Source organism: Lonchura striata, chromosome 7 (genome assembly GCF_050655825.1).
Source record: "Lonchura striata isolate lonStrDom1 chromosome 7, ASM5065582v1, whole genome shotgun sequence".
Classification (NCBI taxonomy): domain Eukaryota; kingdom Metazoa; phylum Chordata; class Aves; order Passeriformes; family Estrildidae; genus Lonchura; species Lonchura striata.
This window is the reverse complement of record NC_140709.1, coordinates 37,143,028-37,165,329: the sequence shown is the minus strand read 5'-3', so window position 1 is coordinate 37,165,329 and position 22,302 is coordinate 37,143,028. Positions and strand designations below refer to the sequence as shown.

The 22,302-nt window shown below is 51.1% G+C and overlaps 1 protein-coding gene across 38 annotated transcripts in view; it reads right to left on the bottom strand.

Annotated features, from left to right (window-relative positions):
• Positions 1–22,302, bottom strand: part of PCBP3 (poly(rC) binding protein 3) — a 54,920-nt gene that overhangs the window by 1,047 nt on the left and 31,571 nt on the right. For 6 of the 38 annotated variants that reach the window (XM_085584699.1, XM_085584700.1, XM_085584701.1 and 3 more), the window contains 6 exons: positions 21,595–21,738; positions 19,187–19,228; positions 14,585–14,663; positions 13,863–13,922; positions 10,656–10,708; positions 7,833–8,002 (listed from right to left, as the gene is read on the bottom strand). In XM_085584699.1, coding sequence (XP_085440825.1) covers positions 7,833–8,002; positions 10,656–10,708; positions 13,863–13,922; positions 14,585–14,663; positions 19,187–19,228; positions 21,595–21,738 — 548 coding nt within the window. Of the gene's footprint in view, positions 1–5,924; positions 6,123–7,832; positions 8,003–10,655; positions 10,709–13,862; positions 13,923–14,584; positions 14,664–19,186; positions 19,229–21,594; positions 21,739–22,302 lie in introns of those variants that run through there. The other 32 variants (XM_085584704.1, XM_085584705.1, XM_085584706.1 and 29 more) reach the window with 21 other exon arrangements.

The following is a 22,302-nucleotide window of genomic DNA, read 5'->3' as shown; positions in this document are numbered from 1 at the left end:
CGAAAATTTGTTTTAAGCAGAGAGATGGCAGTTTCTCTGGGTTTGCATTTTTAACTGGCTTTTTACTGACAGTTCCTCTGTGGTGCTCCTGTAAGAAATGTGGGAGCATGGCTGCGTGTTGGGCAGCACGGAGGACCATCCCTTGGGGAAACCACATCAGCAGCTGCAGCAGCAGTGTCAGGTTGCGTCACGGCAATGTCCTCCCACCAAAAAACTCTCCACACTGCTGATTGACTGCTTTTGGGTGAGCACATTATGTCCTGCTCCTCTTTGCACGGGGAAATCCTCTTGGATATCTGTTGTGGTTTGATCCCAAGCTGTGCACGCAATCCTCAGTTCCGGTGCAATGCTGCCCCATCCTTCGGTGCTCTGTGTGTCTAGCCATGCTGCCAGCTGGCTGCTGGCCCATCTTGCCACACTTGCACAGAGGATCTCACACCCTCAATGTGCCCACGCTCCCGTGGGGCATCCTGTGCCACCCAGTCCCATTGGACACAACAAAACCCAGAGAAGTTCCAAAGACAAGCACCACTCATCCCATTTGACCCAGACACAAATTCTCTCAGTCACAGGCTTTCTCCAGGGACAAAAAGTGACACTGCCTGCAAGGAACCAGGACACAGTGCTCCAAGTGTGCTTCTAATATTCCAGTCCTCATACACATCCCAGCCTGTCTTTTTGGGATCAAAGCAATTCCTTCTGGAAACAGCACATGTGTCCTAAATCAGCCACAGTCCTGCAGTTCAGGATGGGGGTCACACCCAAAGCCTCCTCCTGCTGCTCCATCCTCATCCCCATCCCCTGGCTAGTTTTCTTCTCCTTGTGCAGAGTGGACTTGATCATAATTTCTGGGAAGAGACCTTGCTGTGGTTAAACTGCCTAAACACAAGGGTGGGAATCCAGAGCCGGTCTGGCTTTGAACTTGGCTTTATTTGATCTCTGGGATGCCTTCAGAGTGATCTGCAGTGTTATCTTCCTCTTTGCAGGATAAGGGCGCTGGGGCAGAGTGGAAGGAGGGCTGCACATCAGGGTGGAGGGAGCTGCACATCTGGTACATTCAGTACTTCCTAAAAGTCCCTGTCACGTTACCCTTTGGACAAGGGCTTGGGGCTTGCTGCACAGCGCAGCAGATCAGGATCTGCAGCTGCATTCCTTTTGAAGGGAAAGCAAAAATACTCTCTCAGCAGAGTCCCTGCTCCCTGTAACATCCAGCGTGGGAGCAGGGGGACTGCACGGAGACCATGACCTTTCTGCAAGTCATTCCAGCAGCTGCAGAGGCTCCTGTTGCCAGCCAAGGCACAGAGCAGCCAGCTTGGGAATGCCTCCCTGGGCACCACAGGCATGGAGACCCACTGGACCTACCCAGCAAAACCTTGTCCTTCTGCCAGCCAGAGTGGGCTCGGGCCAGCATAAGGGGGTGACTCGTGCCACCCGTGGCCAAGGAGATGCTCGACACACATCCTCACCCATGGGGACTGGCTTCATGAAGGTCCTGCAGAGGGGCACGGTGCCTGTCACCCGCTCGAGGGGTGTCACTGCCCGTCACCAGTGTAATGGACACACACATAAAAGTCCACTCCCTTTCCAGCAGCGTGGGATGCCCTCTGCACGCATCGGACCAAGGGCTTGGAAGCACTGGACATCCCAGTGCCGCCCACATCCCGGCGTGGCTGTGAAAGCATCCATGAAAAGCTGGGCAATAGGGACATCTAGTGCCCAGTCGGAGGGCGCCCAGGACCGGGGCTCGGCTACCCCCGGGGAGGGGGCTGCAGCCAGGCAGGGCTAGGGGAGATGCCTTCCATCCCTGTGGCCAAGGAGAAAATGGGATTAAGCATCCATCCCTGCCACACCACGCAGAGATCCCCCAGAAACTCTAACTCTGCCCGTACTGGAGCCAGGAGATTACCCTTGCTAATGCATAAACTGAGAATTAATATAATTTAAAGTGACTAGCATGGATACAACAACAAATGCTGGAATAACAGCTCAAAGAGACTATGAAATTTAAAGAGTCTCCCCAGTGAAAGTCACTTTCCCTTAGGGGAAATAGTCTATTTTTTTCAGCCTTAGTCTGTACTAGATTTCCAAATACAGTCTAGGGGCAAAAAATGAACAAAACAATACTCCAAACAATTTTGGGAGCACGACACGGATATGCATGGGGAGTGGGGACCTTCAGCTGAGGCCAAAGGGCTGAGCACAGACCTTAACTGGCCCCTCACGCCAGGGGCAGGAGGAAGCATTGGACCAATAGCTTCCAGTCAAAGTCAAACATCCCCCTAAATAACTCATTCCTAAAGAGTTTGACTGAGTTGGTTGCTTCCAGAAATGTTAAATCATTCTGGCTGGATAACATTGTATTGTTTTGGGAGAGAAAAGCAATGTACTAAAGCTATTCTGTTGATTAACTGGGACATACACCTTGTTCTGAATAGTCACTGTAATACTAGAGATTTTTTTCCCAATGGCATGGCTGTGGATGTATCATCACAGTATTTTAAGTTCATCTAAAATGGAAAGCCAAGACCTATCACAAATCGAAGCAAAACATTGAGGCTCCTTCTGAAGAAAATAGCAAATCTCCTTTTGAGTCATCCTAAGGAAATCAAAGCTGAATTTGATACATTCCTTGTGATTTTGTTGTCATCCTTGTAGATATCAACATGCTCCCAGGAGATGCTACAATGGTTTCAACACCTTTTTCTCCAAACCTCGCTCAAGCCCAGATGATGATGGATAAGTGATTCCCACATAACAATGCAGTTTCTTTTTTTTTTTTTTTCCTTTTTCAATTTGCAAAATAAGCTTGGCAATGCGACCCCCCAAAGAAAAGCTGTGAAGTCAAAGGGAATGCCAGGACAAGGGATGCTTCAGGTTGTCCTGTGCAGTGTCAGGAGCTAAACTCAATGATCCTTGTGGATCCCTTCCAGCTGAAGACATTCTAGGATTCTATGACTGTGCAGTGCTCCTGTGAGGTGACCCAGGTGACTGCTACTGCTTGAACTGTCCCTTGTTCCCTGTGGCCATATCCAGCATTCCCTGGAGCACTCCCATAAGCACAGATCCTTGTGGCAGCACAAGCCTTGACACAACGTCTTGGACACCTGCCTGACGCCAGAGCAATACTCATATCCAGCCTCTTCTGCCACTGATCCCTGGGGTGACTTTCCTGCAGCCTGCCTGGGTGATGGATGCCTAGCAGCAGGTTTGGATGGGGATGGTACCCAGAGGGGATCTTATCTGTAGGTTCGCTGGCGTGGGGATGGTGCAGAGGTATTGCTGCAGTCTGCTCCCCCTCTCCAGCAGCCTCTGAGCTCAGCTGCATCTGGCAGACCCAACCTGGCATTTGCTATTTTTGGCAGCACTGTCTCAGTGGAGGTGGGGAACGGCACAGGGAGCACATATACAGAGCAGAGGAATTCAGGGCAGCCGTGATCTGCAGGCACTGTGCAAAGTCATTTCCATGTCCACAATGCTGTCACACTCCCTGGCCTTCCCCAGGTGTCCTTGTTGGCCTGGGATGGATTTCTCAAGTCTTGGTCAACATGATTCTGCTGCTGCTGTGCCTCCATATTCTCCTCGTGAAGAAGCTCTCCTCATGCTCCAGCATGTCCTGCAGTCCCACAGAGGAGCTAGGAATGGCAGGTTGGGCTGGCTTCCTCCATACATGATCCCTCTCCAAGGGCACAGCACTCCAGGCTGCTATGGAGGGTGGTGACAGTGGGACGTGAAGCCTTTGCCATGGCTCACCCCCCAGGCCGCTGGAGTTGTTATTTTCACGGGATCTCAAACACAGATATTTTATTCTTCCAACAGATAAAGCACTTGTTCTAAAGCAGAATGAGGAACAGGAGAAGATGAGGAGTGCCCCTTGCCAACAACTGACTTGGCAGGTGATTCTGTGCTTTGCTGGCCAGTTGGGACTTGGAGGAGGTCCTGTTGGGTGCCTGCCTCCCTCCGTCCTCAGCATCAGCACAAATACATGGGGCAGGTGACAGCAAAGGCTGCTGGCTCCACCTGAGCCCCTCAGCACTCCACACAGCACCTGTGCTACTCTGGATGGAGAACCAGGGGATGATCGTGAGCCTGTGTGGCTGCTGCACCACCCAAAAGGCACAGTAGAACCCAAAGTGCCAAGGAGAGCAGGGCAGTGGGTTGGAGACAGCAGCAAAGCACCTTATGGAGGCTCTGGGAGCACCTTTAAACCATAAAAGCTTGGAGTGCTTTGGAGAGTTGAGCATGCAAGGTTTCAGGACGCCTGGCCAGAGCAAACCCTGATGCTCAGCGGCACCACCTTCACCTTTCTGGGCTCCTGGGCTGTGCTCTCATCCCCACCAGCTCCCTGCTGGAGCCCAAAACCCCCTGCCCATCCTTGACTCCACTGATGCCTGGGATCCCTGACACAGCCTGTGTGAGTGCTGAGCAAGGCAGTGCTGGAGACAAGAGGAGAAGTGGCCCAGCATCCTGGCAGGAGAAGGGTGGGAAACTGCCAGTGGTGCCTGCTGGTACTGAGGGTCAAAGAGAGGGAAAGGCCCAAGAAGTCTTGGGGCTCATCTCGAAAAACAATATATTTCCCACGTAGTACAGTGCAAAAATGTCCTGTGTGGCTGCTTCAGCTGTCTGGGGACATGATGCATCATGGTCCCCTCATTTGCAATCTGGGAAAAGGGACAGTCAGGAATTAACAGAGGAAAAACGCGCGATTCCCTGATGGAAAGGCAGGAGAAAGAAGAAAAGCCTGGAAGCAGAAGGCAGGGCTGGGCAGAGAGATGGTCTTGGGAAAGGGTGTGGGACACACACATGGCAGATCCGTCCAGACAAGGGGGCAGTGAGAGATGATGCTTGTCACACCGTAATTTATAAATTAATCTCAGGGAAAACCAAAGGATTATGCAAGCCAAATACTCACTCCTTAGAAAAAAAAAAAAAAAAAAGAAAAACAGAAAGCATGGAATCACTCAGGAAGTGCATTGGAAGTACATTTCTCTAAAAAAATGAAACAAAAAAAAATGTATGATGCTGATAATAGATAATAATAGTAATACCAGTAATAATGATGATGATAATAAAAAAATGGAGAACTCTTGCATAAAACCTCCACCTTCCCTCCAAGTTGCTAAAAAGGTGTGGAAGGATGCAGAGGGAAGGATGGGGCTGGCATTGTTGGGGCGACCCGGGAGAAGAACAGTCGGAGCCCATCAGTACCAGAGCTGCAGAGACATTTATTGAACACAAACAACAAACACAGCTGGCTCACAGAGCTTCCTGAGGTTTTGCTTGTGGGGGACTGACAAAAGAGTGCTTTCAAAGGCCCCTGGGGGTGTGAATCCCTTACAGCTGAGTTCTTCCCACTTCCAGGTGCTTGTTAGTTTAAAAAAAAAAAAGAGCATTTGTGTGTATCTGTGTGTGTGTGATTCCCTTAGTTTAGTAGGAAAACGGGCTTGTCTGGACCATGCCATGTTCCAAGAGAGAAGCCTGCGGGTTGAACCCTTACTTGGCTTCTGATTCCCAAATAACACAGGGTGAAAAGTACGCCCTTACTCTAAGGGCAGGGGCCTGAGGTGGTGAAGGTGAGCCAGGACAAGCAAGGGGAAGCACCAAAGGAAGGAGGGTGAGAAAAATTAAGTCGTCCGAAACACACACAGCTCTGGGTGGCATCATTATGTCCATATGCTACAGAATGTACCGGCAATGTCAACTCAAACGTATAGGTAGCTATGGTAGACTGACACTAGAGACCCCGCTAGCTCCTGAAGTCTTGCCAGTGAGAGAAAAAAACCAATGAAACCAACGCCCCCCTCCCCCCTCCCTTTTCCCCAGAAAGCAGATGAAGAATTAACATCCTAACGTTGAAAACAAGGACCATAACCAAAGAGTTTGGGAGCAGATTCAGGAGCACAGAGTAAAGAGCTTGTAAAGAAACGTTCCAGTGTGTGCATACGCGCCTGTTTATATTTGTTAATAAAACAAGGAGTATCTGTGGAGGCAAAGGGAAGACGGTAAATGTACAGGCAGTACAGGCTGGGTGGAGTGCCGGTGGCTGGAGAGGGTCGGGTGGTGCGGAGTGGAGGATGGTGGGTGGAAATTAGAGTGCGCCCATTCCAGTGACCTCAGACGTCAGCCTAGAATAGACAGGGGCAGAGAGAGGGGTGGGGGGGAGACAAAAAAAACAAGAGCTTAATCACTGGAGCAGAAAAGAAAATGAAGACCTGTGGGGCAGTGCTCCTGCTCTTGCCCAGATCCCGCGTACACTGAGTGGGCAGAGCATCACTGGGTGGCCTGGCAATCCTCCGAGGAGGGCATGGGGGGCTGGAGCAGAGAGCCAGCGCAATGGCTGGCTGCCTTCCCTTCTCCTTACTGTGGCCAGGTTGTGGCAGGGGTGTCACCCACCAGAGGTGCTGGCAGGAGTCATCCCAGAGCACAGCTTCTTTTTCAGCAGCATCCCTCCCACGGGGCACAGGATGCTGTGCTAGCTCCCCTGGCTGTTTTGTTTTGCTCTGGTTTGGAAATTATGGGAGAGGCAGAGACCCATCCTGCCACCCCACCAGGTCACCTCTGCACAGGGACAGCTCAGCCAGCCCTTCCCAGGAACTGAGCAACTTCTTTTTCTTTTCTTTCTCTCTCTTGTCTCAGGGAGTGGGGGGGGATTGGCAAGGATCTGCAGGGAAGCCACTCAGCCATGCCAGCAGGTAGGGGCTGGCGCTGTCCCTCACCCAAGCAGGGGATGAGGTGCCACGGGCATGGGCAGCAGGGTAGCAGGGCAGGATGGGATGGCCAGGGTCAGCTGTGGGTCGAGGCTTGGGTGGGTTGGGTGCAAGGAGGAGAAAGCACATACAGACCTCATTGGTGCTTCCAGCCCACACCCCAACAAGTGTAAGTCACCGCCAGCAGCCCCCTGTCCTCGAGGCCCTGTCAGCAGCCTCCCTCCTTTGTGCATCCAGGGCTGGTGGCGGGTTGGCACGGCATCAATCCTGCCCGGCGGATGGGCCCATTTGAGTGGCTCTGCCAGGTGGGTGCAAAGCTACCAAAAAGTCCTGTATCCCCTTAAACTCGCTCCCCATGAGTCCACAGACACAGGCAAACAGGTCTGAGTGAGCCCCCGGGACACAGCTGACTGCCTGCATGGAGCAGGTCCCCAGATCATCTCTGCAGCTACGCCTCCCCTGCATGCTCCCCTTGCAGGCCCATGCATGGCCCCATAGATGGGCTACGTCTCTCCCCAGACAGCAGCAGTGCTGGGAACCTTGGCCCCTCTGAAGTCCTGCTATGCCAAGCTTTTCATGATGAAAAGGAAGCGGTCAGGCTGCTCCCATGTCTCACGTTTATTGGACTGGTTGTTTTCACTGAATGGAGGAAAGCCTTTTGGAGGCCTGGAAGCACGCAGAAGAGGCAGTAAGCGATGCTGGGATCCCAGCAAGCGGGCCCCGAGTGACGCCTCCCTGCCAGTGGCTCAGATCTGTTCCTGTCCCCGTCCCCTGCCTCATCCACGGGAAAGACAGTGGCAACTTTGCCCACCTGTGAGCAAAATCCTTGAGCGAGGGTGGAGCGAAGGCAGACACCCAGCACAACCTGTGGCCACTCCACCAGCAGCATGGTGGCTCCCGGTCCCCAGCCAAAGTGCCAGCTGAGGCCAGATGTCCTGCTGGCGATGTCTGGTCCCTGCTCAGAGGTCTCAGCAAGACACCGTCCATCCCAGCTGGCCACGGGAAGCCCTTGCTGGCCCATGGCACTGGGAGAGTGGGTTGCTCCTAGCATGCTGGCGGGACGGGACCGGCCGTGGTGGGACTGCATCGGCCGTGGTGGGAGGTGGTGGAGGTCAGCAGGGGTCTCACCTGGCATTGATGAGGTACTGCGCAAGGCTGATGTTTGCAGGGGTTCCTGTGATGGTAATCTGGCGCTCCGATGAGCCTTCCGTGGCGTTGGCGATTTTGATCTGCGCTCCTGACATCTGCCGAATTTCATTGATTTTGGTCCCTTGGCGTCCAATTATGCAGCCTATTAGCTAGGAAAGAAAGCACGGAAGGAATGTCTGAGAAGCGGCAGCTCTGGCAGTCACCAGCAGGATGTGAGCACACCTGGGACAAGCGTGACCTTAATGCTCATGAAAACAGGAGAGGGACAGCCCAGGGTGATTCCTACCAGCACGTGAGCATGGTCCTCCAAGGACACATCCAGACCCCTGCTCTGCTCCTTGTGGGGAAGAAGCTCCACTATCTGCACATGGTGCTCAGCACCTCAGAGGGCTTCAAAGAGGGCTCATTTCAGTAATAATAATTTTCATAGTTTAATGAATGGACAATGTTTTGCAAGTATTTATCCCCTTGCCAGTCACAGCAAACCCAAAGGTGGTTTGGACACATTACTAGAAGGAAACAAGCCTGCTGCTGTATCTGGGGAAAGGCCAGCCCCAGGAACCCCCTCATCACCTGGTGCAGTGATCCCATCCCACATTTCTTTGATGCCACTGGGACGCCCTCAGTGCCTCTGCTACCCCCTCTAGCTCTTTTGGTGCAATCCAGTGGCTTGCCAACAGGCACAAGAGAGCACCATACAGCTGTGACACCCATAGAAAAGGTGGACTCTGTGTAAAATTACACCTTTCATACTCTTTTGAAAAAATTGGAGCCAGATGGAGACTTGAATTTCCTCAATGATCCTCAGTGGCTTGAATTTCTTCAATGGTCTTTGCTTGTTTGTGCATCTCCCTCAAAGCATCTCCAAATCTTGGTAACACGTACCAAGCTTGACCGACACAGGCATGAAGTGCTCTGTATGCCCTTTTTGGCCATTTAAGCTCTTTTCCAAGAGCATTTTATACACAGAATGTTCATCTTGGCAGCTGCTGGATTTCTGCACAGATGAATACTCCTCTAAAGATGATTACTCCTCCAAATACTCCCTGATCTTTGATCAGACCATGGGGCTGCCATGGTAGTTTATCCTATATGCAACTGAATATACACTGGAAGGGTATCCACTGTCCCAGGATCTGTGGGGGGATGTTCAGCCCATCCTGGTCTTCACAGCACAGAAATAACTGCAAGATGCTTCACCAAATGAAAATCTACTGGAGAGACCTGAGGAGCAAAAGTGTTTAGGCAGATGCTCAGCTACACTCAAGTTGAACAGCATTCAAGTTTCTGACAGTCAGAGGAGCAGCAAGATAGGTATCATCCAATTTCGTTCCACTGTAGCACAATTCCAAGTTATATCACTAAAACACACCTGCTCACTCTTAAAGGAACCCAAACCTGTCCTCTGCTTCCTGAGAGGGTGGCAGTGGGTGTTTAAAAGCCTTTGACACAACAATGAGGAGATCTAAGAAGGAGTTTTTCCAAGATGCAGGTGATAGCATCTAATATCTCCCAGGTGTGGTGAGAGCTGGGTCTCTGGTGAGTGAATACTCCAAGTGCTCCTGAGTTCTCAGAGGTCTCCAGGTATCCTTTCCTGCCATGTGAGTTCTTTTTCAAGGGGTCTCTTTATATTTCTGAAGATGCCTTCATTGCTACAGTCCTCCATGCTCAGCAGATGTGGCTGCTGGAACTTCAGGAGTGCTTGCTGAGCTCCCTGCAGCCTCCTGGAGAGGTATCCTTGCTGGGTGGAGCAGATCTGGGATCAGCCCCCGCTGTCTCCTCTGAAGATCCCTCCTGTGGTGATTTGGCCCAGGGCAAAGCATCTCCAAGGGTTTCAGTCAGCAGGTGCTCACAGGCTCTTGCACTGTCATGTCTCTTGGGTGGACAGAAGTCTTGGCAGAGGTGCCCAGCAGCTGCAGCCAGGATTGCTGCCCTTCCAGGGCACTGCCAGCTGCTGGTGAACAGCAGGAAGAAGGAGCAACAGCTGCCAGGCCCCATCCAGAGGATCCTGAAGAGGATGGGCTGAAGGTGCTGGTCAGTGATGGAGATAGGAACAGAGATTGGATGTCATCCCTCCACTTGCCCTCATCCTGATTTGAGCACAGACTGGGTCTTAATCCATAGAAACCAGTCCAGAAGCAAGTGAGGCTCATGGGTCCAGGTGCTGGCTGTGTCGTGCTCTCCATCCCACCTTCTCCTTGCCCAGCATGGCTCCAGCCTTGTCCCAGCAAATATCCAGTCCAGCACCCATGTTACCAGAAAGCTTCCACCTGTCAGACCCCACAGCTGCCAGCCAGCAGTACTAAGATGAGACACACTGTCCTTCAGACACTCGTGTGGCACTTGGTGGCATCAGAAATGTCAATTTCTTACCTCCTCTTCCCCAGCACCCTATCCTGTCACTACCCTTGAGCTGGAACATCATCTCAGACCTGCCACAGCCTGATTAAGCAATTAAGAGTTTAATCAGGGGTGGCATGGAGCTCTCTCCCTTTCCCACTGCTGTCAACTGGGCATGTTTCATGAGCATTGAGCGCACTTGGAAAAGAAAATGGAACATTAAGGACTGTACCTAGGCAAGCTACCAACGGATTGAAGTCCAATGGGCACTTTGTGCTGCAGGCTGATCCCCAACGGACTGCACATGGATGAGGAAACATGGGGAAGGGGCATCTCTAAATATATTTAACAAAGCCAAATGGCTGCACATTATACATAGATATATGCATGTATATATAAACATGTATGTGTATACACACACGCACACACGGACGTGCCAAGGAAGCACTTGGATTTACTTACATCATTGGGAATGGTGAGTTCATGAGTACTGGCCGGGGGACTGGCATCCAAACCTGGGCACATGCAAGAGAACATGATTAGAGCTGGCAGAGGCAACGCAATGGAGCTCTGCTGCTTTCCCGCAACACTGCCAAGGCTGCGTCCTGCTCCAGGCTGGGAGGGGAAGGGGATCACACACTCTGGGACAAGGAGGAGGAAGACGGTTGCTACCTGACTGTTGGAGCTGGCTGTCACCTTCCCTGCATCCCACGAGTGTCTTGCTTCCCACCCTTCACCCTTTCCACTGCGAATGGCTTCAGAGGAGGGTGCAAGGTTCCAGCATCAACAAAGAGAGGTGGGCAAAACATCTTCCCACCCAGCAGCAGAAAGCATGCCAGCTGGGACACCAACCAGCCCCACAGGAATGCTGTCCATGCACCCTCCAGCCCTCTCTGGATACAGCAGCATTGAGCTGCTGGCACGTGACAGCAGCTTTGTGCCCCAAAACCAGCATCCCTGCAGGATCTGGTGGTACAAGTCCCCTGCAAGCCCCACAGACTCTCATGCTGAATTTGAACCAGGCTGCTAAGACATGTAACCTAGCTAGACTCAGGATCAGCTGTCCTTCTTATTCCCAAGGGAAAGCAAGATAAACAGTATGGAGATTTAGATCCTGCTTCCCTCCAAAATTACACAGCGGGGTGCGAAGGCAGCAGTGTGCTTCCTCCCACCCTCCCCTGAGTCAGGGACAGCTCTCTCCTCCATGGTGGCAATGACTTGAGGCAGCAAGATACTCTGTCAGTGCACCTCCAGAAGTAAGAGGACACCATACCATAGTGCTCCTAGGACAAAGCCTGCCTCTTCCACGATTCGCCACATGAAATCACCTCATAGCAAAGCAGGGACCGTCCTATGTCAAATCTGCAAGAAAGAAGCTGTGTGGTGCCTGACAGAAATTTGCAGTAACTGGGGAAAAAAAAACCCTAATCCTTATGATATAAACCACTGATGAAAGCTTGTAAGAGCAGAAATGACTGCCAGATTTGTATCCACAGAAAGAGAGTGGTTAAGGAGGTGCAGAATAGAGAAGCGCAAAGAGACTGGAACTGCAGGGCTCCTGCAAAACAAGACAGCAGCAGCACCCAATTCCTCACATATTTCCATGGAGGGCCTCAGCACAGAGGAAGAGGAGCTCTGGCTGTCTCTGATATGCTCATGCATGATCTTAGGATGTTAGGAAGTGAGGGTGACGAGGTCCTGGTACCAGTTGTCCAGAGAAGCTGTGGCTGTCCCATCCCTGGAAGTGTTCACAGCCAGGGTAGGTGGGATTTAGAACAACCTGATCTAGTGGAAGGTGTCTCTGCCCTGGCAGGGGGGTAGAACAAGCTAGGCTGTAAAGGTCTTTCCAGTCCAAACCATTCCATGACTATGTGACAATGTACTTCCTGTGCTTTCCTGAATTCATCTTCCCAGACACACATAACTGACATTTGCCTGCAGGAGGCTTCCTCACCAGATTTGTCACTTAGAAGCACAGAGAGGAGAGGAATTGCAGGGAATGAGGATGCAGATCCTCCAGCTGGCAGCCCTCTGCTATCATTTGCCTCTGCCAGGGATACTAATGCCAAAATCTGCACAAAACATCTCCTGCCCAGGCATTACATCACAGTCAATGCTCGATGCTGACTTTACAGCACACACTTCACCTGGACTGGCTGGTACACCGAGCCTCCTCACAGTTTGGGGGACGGTGGATTGCACCTATCACAGACATATCCCTCTGATTAGGGTGCCCCTCTCCCTTGGCCATGTTACAGCATGCAGCAGTCTGGGTGTGGCAGAAAATGTCTTCTGAAGGGAGGAGAGCATCAGTGAGGGCTCCCAGCAGCACTGAGGCATCCAGGGATCTTAGGGAATATAAACTAAGCTGCTCAGACTCCTAAGCAGCATCCTCCATCCAACACTCAGATGACATGGATGATGCTGAAAGCCCTGGGGACACCTGGTGCGATGGTACTGCACCATCCCTGCCTCACATAGCCTTTGAGGAATGGCCACATTCTTCTCCGTGACCTGGAGACTGTTTATTTTATCACTCCAGATCCTCCTTCTCTGATATGTGCAAGTAGTCCTTGAGGCTGTAACCTTGAGGGTGTCAGGGCAGGATTAATGCCTCGGGTGACTGCAAAGGGCAAAGGGGGCATGCAGAAAACAAGACTGCACAGGTCAGTGTCATAAAATCTGTATTTCTGCAGTTTTGTGCAGTCTATTTGCCGGGGCTACGCTTGCTTTCATAATTGGCTGCTGTCACCAAACCTTTGAGGCATGCATAGGATGGCTGTGCATCCCAGGTCTGGTTCATCCTGCCTGTGAGCCTCCAGGTCTTGGGATAGCTCCTCTATGCAATGGTAGGACAAGAAAGACAAATCTCTTCCTCACAAACAGATGAATGTGGGACATTTGACAGCAAAATTTCTCCAAGGCTGCAGCCACACTTCGGCTCCTCAGGGTCCTGTCCCACTAAAACTGCAACTCACCCTGAATGGCTCGGAGCTGCATGTCATGGCTGTTCCCACCAGCACTGTTCTGTGGTTTCTGAGTAAAGTTTGTGCAAAATCAAATGCAGGAATAAGGGTGATGACTCTGGTATCTTCCTGGTATACAGACAACATTGAGGGAGACCTCACTGCACCTGAGGGGCAGCACAGATCTCTGCTCTCTGTGGCCGGGGACAGAACCCAAGGGAACAGCATGAAGCTGTGCCAGGGGAGGGTCAGGTTGGATATCAGGGAAAGGTTCTTCCCCCAGAGGCTGCTGGGGCACTGCCCAGGCTCCCCAGGGAATGGGCACAACACCAAGGCTGCCAGAGCCCAAGGAGCATTTGAACAATGCTCTCAGGCACATGGTGGGATTGTTGGGGTGTCTGTGCAAGGCCAGGGGCTGTACTCCATGATCCTTGTGGGTCTCTTCCAGCTCAGAATATTCTGTGGTTGTATGGCAGTTACACACAAATGTCACAGAGCCAGGCAATAAAGCCCAGGCACTTTTCCTTTGAGATGCTGCATCAAGGAGAAGAGTACTGCCCGATCTCTTCCTGCCCACCAAGACAATCTGCTGTCTTCTCCATGAATACCATGATTCCTCTTGGAACACAACAACGGCACAGTCCTATTTACGGAATGCATTTCAATCGAAGCCTGCTTACTTCCCTCTAGCTTTGTGTTTTACCTGATGACTGGCCCATCAGATTTTGAGCTTCTTCGGAGGAATGTAAGGGCAGCTTTTCTCCTGAAGAGCAAAGAAGAAACAGGTTTAATGCTTTTCCCTTCGAGGAGATAAGCAATGTCACTTCATCTAGGAAGCTCAAAATATGATGAACATACTGTCAGAAAAGTAATTTCCAAGCGGTACTTTAAGTACCTCCATCCCCTGTGCTCTCTCTGCTTCCCAGGTCAGCAGGAGAATGCCGGCCTTGAGGACAAGGCTCGGGCCAGGGCTGGCTGCTGTCCCGTCAGCGCAGCCCCCTCCGGCCGTGACCCCTTCCCGCTGCGGGAGCGCCATCCTGCCTGGCTCAGCACCACTCCCGAGGCAGCAGCCCGGCCGGCCCCGAGCCGCTCCTGCCAGGAAGGCGCGGATGTCCTGCCGGGAGAGCTCGGGTGTCCCGTCGGGAGAGCGTGGATGTCCCGCCAGAGGCACGGGCCAGAGGATGCTGCCTCCCCCGTGCAGGGAGGGATGATGCTCACGGCTTCTGCTGGGAAAGCCCAGGCTGGGAGCTCGCCCTTGAGCACCATAACGCCCACAACATCCGTCAAACCTCTCCTTAACCTCTCCCCATGGATACTGCCACTTTGTACTCGCCCTGCTCATTTCCATTAAACAACAAGAGTTTAGAAAGAGAGAGAAACTCTACAGGTAAGAGAAGGATATCTTGAAAGGGCGTGGGTACGTACCAGGGAAAGCGGGGGTGGTCTGTCCAAGGGGAGTAAAGGGGGTTTGCTGCATAGCCAACTGGTGGAGCTTGGTCAACTGCTGAGGGGTAGGAGGGACATTAGAGCTAAGAAGGTTATTGTCATAGAGTACAACAAGTCATAGCGAAAAGCAAGAACAAAATTAAAACGGGCCGGGGGGTGGGGTGGGAAGGAAAACAAACTGAAAAACAGAAAAAAAAAAACTAAAAAAAAAACAAAAAAAAAACCAGGAAGCCATGGTGAAACATGGCAAAACCATTAGCAGAAAGGACTTGGCCTGGGTATAGCACAATAAAGCCTAAATCTTTGGCAGAAGTGCTTGGTCAGGGTCTGAAGTACAATACCAGCAAGAAGCCCATTCTTAGTCAGTTCAACTTCTCTGCCATAGTGCAGGGCCAGCTGGTGGGCATCACAGCCAGCACCCAGGAACCCTCTTTGTGCCACCAGAGCCACATTGTCACTGCTTGTCTACTGCTTGTCCCCGCAGCACACGTTCTTGTACTGTGCCTCCAATGGGAAGCCTCTGGGAGATGGATAAACTGTGTTTCTAAATGCCATCCCTTTAGAAATATGGGGATTTATGGGCTTCAGTCATGACCAGTAGGTATTTCAGATCCTTGTATCCCTTGTTGTGCTGAGGAGGTTTCGCTGTCTACTTATGAAGTTTTATAGAGAGGTGTTTGTTTGGAATACATTTTGTGCTCAGTTTTACTGCTCCAAATTAAAAAAAACAAAACAAAAACAAAAACAAACAAACAAAAAACACACACACACACAAAACAAAAAACAAACAAACAAAAAAAAACAACAAAAAAAACCCAAACAAAATCACCAAACAAAAAACCCAAAAAGACAGGAAAAGAAAACAAACCAAACTGGGCTGAAGTCTGGCAGTGAGCAGGAGGGAGACTCTTTACCACCTCCCACTTCTATATGTGCTCTGGGAGTTGTCAGCACAGTATCACCCCCCAAATTTAAACTGCTTCTTTTGCCCATCATCCCTGGCAATGGGGAGGCAGGAGTTATAGTTTCAATGTTTTGGAGGACAACAAGACTCAAACACCTCTTTGCTGCTGCAGCAGGACTGGGAATGGAGAGTGGGGAGGTCTGGCTGGCAGCAGTGAGGGGGAAATACTGGGAAGAGCTGACCTGGGGGCCTGCACACACTGGGGGAGGCTGAAGGGAAGCAGAAGGAAGGAATAAAACACCTGAAAATCCCTGGACAGGTTACCTGTGGGATCCCTGTCCTGCCTAGAGAGGCAAGAGGACACCCAGCCTCCACTGCCTCAGGGGAGAGGTCTCACCACTCCACAAAAAGAGGTGTCTGCACATCTCTGTCCTTATTTTGGCTGTCCTTGGCTTATTTTAGCCAAAGGTGTGATATGATGGGTTTCTGCCACAACACAGCTGTCTCAAAAAAACACTGGGCATGTCACTACTCCTGCAGGAAGCAGGGACATCAGTATCTGCTGCTTTTTAACTTCAGAGCTATCCTGTTTTCTGGAGCTGCACCCTGTTTCTGGAATTCTTCATGATACCTGATCCTGCTGGCAGGACTCCGGATGAAATCTCTTGGCCCAGTGGGCTCCAGACGTGCCCTGGGACAGGGGTCCTGTTTTGCCAAGTGGGGGAGACCAAAATCCTTTCCAACACTGACCTAGTAGACCTTCCAGACATAGTTCAGATAGTGCTATTTATGCAGACTCTGCAATTAGAATAATAAACAAGTCTAGGAGAAGAGAAGATGGCTGCATCCAGGTGTCATAGAAAAAGCTACTATGTCCATCTCTTCCAGCTCATCTTCCATGGTCAAGGGAGGGGATTGTCCCCCTCTGCTCTGTTGAGACTGTACCTGATGTACTGCATCCATCTCTGGGGTCTCCAGCAAAGAAGGATGTGGATCTGTTGGAGAACATCCAGAGAAGGTCATGGAGATGATCCAAGGGGCTGAGGGGGTCTAACAGAGCTGGAGAAGGACTTTGGGCAAGGCCAAGGGCAAGGGCCCAGAGCTGCAGGACAGGGAGGAATGTCTTCACACTGACAGAGGGCAGGCTTAGATGGGATTCTGGGAAGAAATCCTTCCCTGTGAGGGTGCTGAGGCCCTGGCACAGGGTGCCCAGAGCAGCTGTGGCTGCCCCTGGATCCCTGGGAGTGTCCAAGGCCAGGCTGGACAGGGCTTGGAGCAGCCTGGGACAGTGGGAGGCGTTTCTGCCCGTGGCAGGGGCTTGGAGTGAGATGAGTTTAAAGGTTCCTTCCAACCCAGCCCAAACCAGTCTCTGACTCTATGATCCTGCAGCTTTTGGGATGGCAGGCAGCTACCCATCACACCCCAGCCAGCCAGAAACACCCAGGTAGTGCTGAAGCCCCTTATGAGCCATAGCTTCCCCTGTCCCTGTCCTGTCCTGAAGCTAAGGCTCATAAGGGTGTCCAGGGAAGCTACGGCTCATAAGGGGCTTCAGCACTACCTGGGTGTTTCTGGCTGGCTGGGGTGTGATGGGTAGCTGCCTGCCATCCCAAAAGCTGCAGGATCATAGAGTCAGAGACTGGTTTGGGCTGGGTTGGAAGGAACCTTTAAACTCATCTCACTCCAAGCCCCTGCCACGGGCAGAAACGCCTTCCACTGTCCCAGGCTGCTCCAAGCCCTGTCCAGCCTGGCCTTGGACACTCCCAGGGATCCAGGGGCAGCCACAGCTGCTCTGGGCACCCTGTGCCAGGGCCTCAGCACCCTCACAGGGAAGGATTTCTTCCCAGAATCCCATCTAAGCCTGCCCTCTGTCAGTGTGAAGACATTCCTCCCTGTCCTGTAGCTCTGGGCCCTTATCCAAAGTCCCTCTCCAGCTCTCTTGGACCCCCTTCAGCCCCTTGGAAAATCAAGACAGGAGAACACACCAGGCATTCAAAATTCTGCCCACTTTTCAAAAGGCAGCCATTAAGCACAGGCACCTAAAACGTGTTGAAAATGCCCTAAAAGCACATTCTAGATTGGATTCTGCGCTGAACATTATTTAAAATGACCAATCTTTGAAAGAACACCCTGAGAGTAAGGATGGAGTCAGTAGCCCCTGTACCAACAGCTTTATTCAGGAAATTTGCTGGGAGTGGGGCAGAGTGCAGTCAGCAAATGTATTTTAATCCTGACAATCAGAGGAATATAGGAACAAGGAAAACACTAAGCTGTTGGCACCACTTGCAAAGAAAAACCAGGATAAAGACTGCATTGATCTACCCTAACTATACAGGTTATTTAGTTGCATTCTGCTTATGAAGTAAAAGCAAAGAGTACATAATTAGGAATATTCCTCATCAACCACCACAGCAGGTTGTTCAGAATACACACATACTGGTGTCACATGGAAAGCCAAAGCCTGGATTCCTCTAATTCCAATGAAACTATTTCTCCTAGGATGAAAATCCAGCCTACAGCTCTCAAATATTCCTATACGGGGCAGGCATTTGTGGTATCAAGCAGCCTTGCCACCTTCTCAACCATAGAAAAAGTAATTCCATGATTTAGTACCCAATGCACTCACTGGAAAAGGGAACGCTGAGCTGCACCAACCCCTTCCCATGGCTGGGATGACTGGAGAAGGCTTTTCACCCACTGCCACATCCTCAGCCCCACTGCAGACCCCTGCCTCACAACTGGAGGGACCCCCTGCAATAGGATCCAATGGGTATTTTATCCCCTTGGAAACACATTTAGAAAGTTCCTGCCTCTTCGAAGAGCCATGACCACCTCAGAAGCTGAGCTTCACTGCTTTCCTCAAAGAAATCCTTCAGACTGATTTTCTACTTCCCTTAGTAATTTCAGGTGCACACATTCCAGCTGTTGATCCCTATATGTCCCCCCACGAAAGTGCTTCCTGACCCCATACAGGCATGGGAGACCAGGGGATCCCAGCATCAGCAAGCCTCAGTCAGAGCAGCCCAGAGCAGCTCCTGTCCCTGCACCAAGGAGCCCGAGGTGAAGTGGGGGCTCTCCCCATGCTGCCCTGCCACCCACAGCAGTGAGACAGCCACCAAACCCAGGGTGACCACGTTGGTCTGGGGGTCCTCAGCAAGGTGAGATTCAGCATGAACACCTTCCCCATCCCTCTGGGAGACACAGTGGGGGGTTTGTCCAATTTCCATGTCACCCAAAGGAGCACCCCCTCAAGAAAGGCACATCCCTGCCCAGGCTTCAAGCACAAAACTCCCAGAGTTCTGGCTTCTTCTCACCCCACCAAGGCACTCAGCAGCTAAATATGCCCTTGGCTTACCAACAAGGGGAAAACAGAAGGGAAAGTATTATTTTTTCTTTTTCTTGTTTTGATCATTTTGAGGCACAAAATGCACAGGTTTCTCTCAGAACAAAGGGATAGCACTGAATAATGCAAACAATTTAACATCAGGCCAAGTCCTCAGAAGTAATAAAGTTTAGTGCTAACAGGTTAAAAGGCTACTTGAGGTATTACAGATACTACACACGGCCAGTTACTTTGAAAATACACTATTAATATTATTGGCTAATATTAATATTATGTGAATTGACAGTAGCATGCAGGTGACAGAAAAGGATATAAGAAAAATTAGGGTAAAACTCACATCTGGGTGTGGAATAGCGTATTGTCCCTGAATTGTATAGGCCTGTAAAGGAAAAGCAAAGATGTTACTAGGGCTGGCAGGACATGAGGAGAGAACTCCATCCTCCTGTACCACATTAAATTCCCTGGGGCACCAAATCCTGGGGGTAGGAGGGAGATGTTCCACCTCCCATCCAACCTAGTGCATGCTGAGCTACCTGACTTCAAGGGCTCAGGCTCAGTTTGGCTTTTTCAGAAGGAAAGAAACAGCTCGTTATGGGTGCCAGCATTGCATGGAGCAGGAATATCAGGCTGTAGCTGGTCTTTGCTGTACAATAAATAAGGATCAGTTGCATGGGGGTTGAAAGTAGATGATATTTAGTGCCCCTCTGATAACCAGAACTACCTGTGTAGCAGGTGCACACTGACATCACTGCCCAAGCATGATCCAAAAAAGCAAGCCAGCTCCGTGAGCTTCTCCATATTTCCAGGTGCACAAGTCCCAGTGATGCTTTACATCCACCCAGTATATTCCAGTGCTCTGCTGGGGCATTGGAAAGGCATGGAGGTGAGGGCTGCCTGCACTGTGATGCCTTTCACCAGCTCTAATTGTTAAATCCATGCAAGTATCTGCCAGGCAAATGGGTTTGTGTCTTTTTCCCATCCTTTGTAGCAATTCTTTCTCTTTTTGTTTGTAAATAACCCCAAAATAAGCACCAATGTAAGTGAAGAGCCAGACACTAGAGAGCTCAATATTTAGGACTTAACCAGCTAGCAAAATGTATCTCACTTGTTGACACATTATTCAGATGATTCTGAAAGAAATGGCAAAAGAGATGGAGAACACTTTGAAAAGGGAGAGTAAAGATTGCCAAGAAAAATGAAAGGTAAAAACCTTGGAACTGCCCGAAAATTTGCTGCATTGTTTGCAAAGAGCAAAGTGCTTTGTGTGAAGGAAACCCCCAAAATCATGCAGGAGGAAAAGGGAACATGGCTGTCTCCGTGCCCACCAGCATCCCAGAACAATGGGGACATGACAGAGGCTGAAGACTTGCCCGTCCCGGTGGTTTAATTTGGCCATTGTTTTTTGATTAGAAAAACCGAGTCAAAAAAGGTAATCAAGGGCACGAAGGTGTCTTGGACAGATGCAACTCAAGTCTGACCTTTGAGGTCTGGTCCCTTTGGCAGCTGTCCTTGGCTGCTACATCACTCAGCCTGCTGAGCTCCTGGAGGCTCGTCCCACCCCAAACACTTGTCACCACTCCCACCAGCTGTCTTCGGCCACCCGCCCCAGGCCACCCCCGGGCAGAGTCAAAGGGCTCCCAACATTGGGAAGAGCTCTCACTTCAGAGACAGTTGCTTCTTCCCACGATGTTACTTCTGTCCAAGAAACCAACCATTCACAGCACGAGAATTGCTGCCTCTATCTCACTCTCCCTTTTGAATAGACCAGGCAGCTGGACTCGAAGTTCTTTTCCAGGATGGCTACTCAGATGGAGTGACACACTCCTGATCCCAATGATTGACTAATTCACCCTGAAATAGCCCGTGCTCTGGGCTTTGCTCCTGTTCTTAGTTTGTCCTTCTATTTATTATGGTTGAAAAGAAATTAAGTAACTTGTGTGGAGTTGCTCTGGGTGGCATAAGCTGTGGTTTTGTGCTGCTGGAGCTCTTGGGAAGGTACATCCCCTGCTGGATGTCATGCACCTCAGCAGGGTGGCATCTACAGGCAAGCCCTCAGTTATCAGGTGAGGTGAGGAGATAAAGTGGAGAAAGCAACAGTGCAAGTTCCCTCTTTAGAAACAGCCGTGTGTTCAGTTGCTCTTGTTTCTGCAAATTTTTGTTTTCAGAATAACCTCCAGCTCACCTGTGTGATGGTTATCCCACAAAGGAAAAGCCACTCCAAAGCTCACTGCTGGAAATGGCACGTGATGTCTGCAAGACTGCAGTGTCACTGGGGGTGACACAGCGTAGGCTCTGCTCGCAGGGGGAAGGAGTACCCCAAACCAGCTGAGCACCAGGAAGGCAGACACAGCTCTTCCATGGTGGCTGCCCTGAGCAGAGGAGTAGCTGTGACAAACCCTTCCTACCTTGGATCAATTACAGCTACATAAAGGTACTTTTAATTGAGCTGGATGTGCCAGAGGGCAGTGACTGCCTCTTGTGCAACAATGCTTTTCTAATCCTCTCCTTCTCAACCACTGAGAAATACTGAACTTGGGTCTAGTGAAGTAAATTCCAGCCTTTCCTTTGCCACCCTGACATGGAGGTGCCACCCTGTCTCCCCAGGTTGGCTCTTCCCTTCTGCTCATTGTCCAGCATCCATCATCACATGAGGTAAGCCAAGAGCTTTCAGTCCAGCTGCCATGGCACACAGTGGATGGGATGACATCATGCAAATCAGAAGGCAAGAAACCTGAGTGCACTAACGGGCAGCGGCTGGTGCTGCAGTAAAAGGCTCAGGTTGGCAGTGGAGGCTGCAAGCGGGTCGGCTCTTACCTGACCACCTGCAAAAATGACAGGGGTGGAGGCGGGCTTTGGGCGGTAGGGAATGGTGGCACCTTTTGGTGGGGACTAGGAAAAGGGATAAGGAGAGGGAGAGAGAACATTAGAACAGCTTTCCTGAAACGGTGGCAAAAAGAGTGTTAGAAAGCACTTAATGGAGCACGGCCCCCGGGGCCACCACAGCAACACCCACACCAGGCAACACATTTTTGGACAGGAGCACGGGAGAAAGAGAGGTTTCATGGGCAACAAGGACAAGCTGGGGCACGGGAGATCCCCTGCCAAGGCACGGGCCCCTAAATGGCCTCCTGGACCTTCACTGCCTCCCTCAGCTTTGCTCTGCTCTGCGCAAACCACATTGCCTACTCTAGGCTCCAAAAACCCCCCTCAGAATGCCCTGAGGAGAGCCTCAAGAAACGAGTGGAGAGGTACAGCCCATCTGAGCAACCCAGCACCATGCTCAAGCTCTTTGGCTGCCCTCATCTTCCTCACCACTGGAACAGGGTCACCTTCAGGCCTTGTTGTGGTCCATCGCCATCTGAGCTGCGATGTGGGTACTGTGAGGCACCTGTGGTCCATGTCAGATGAAAGGTGTCCCTGCACATGGCAGGGGGCTAGAATTAGATGGCCTTG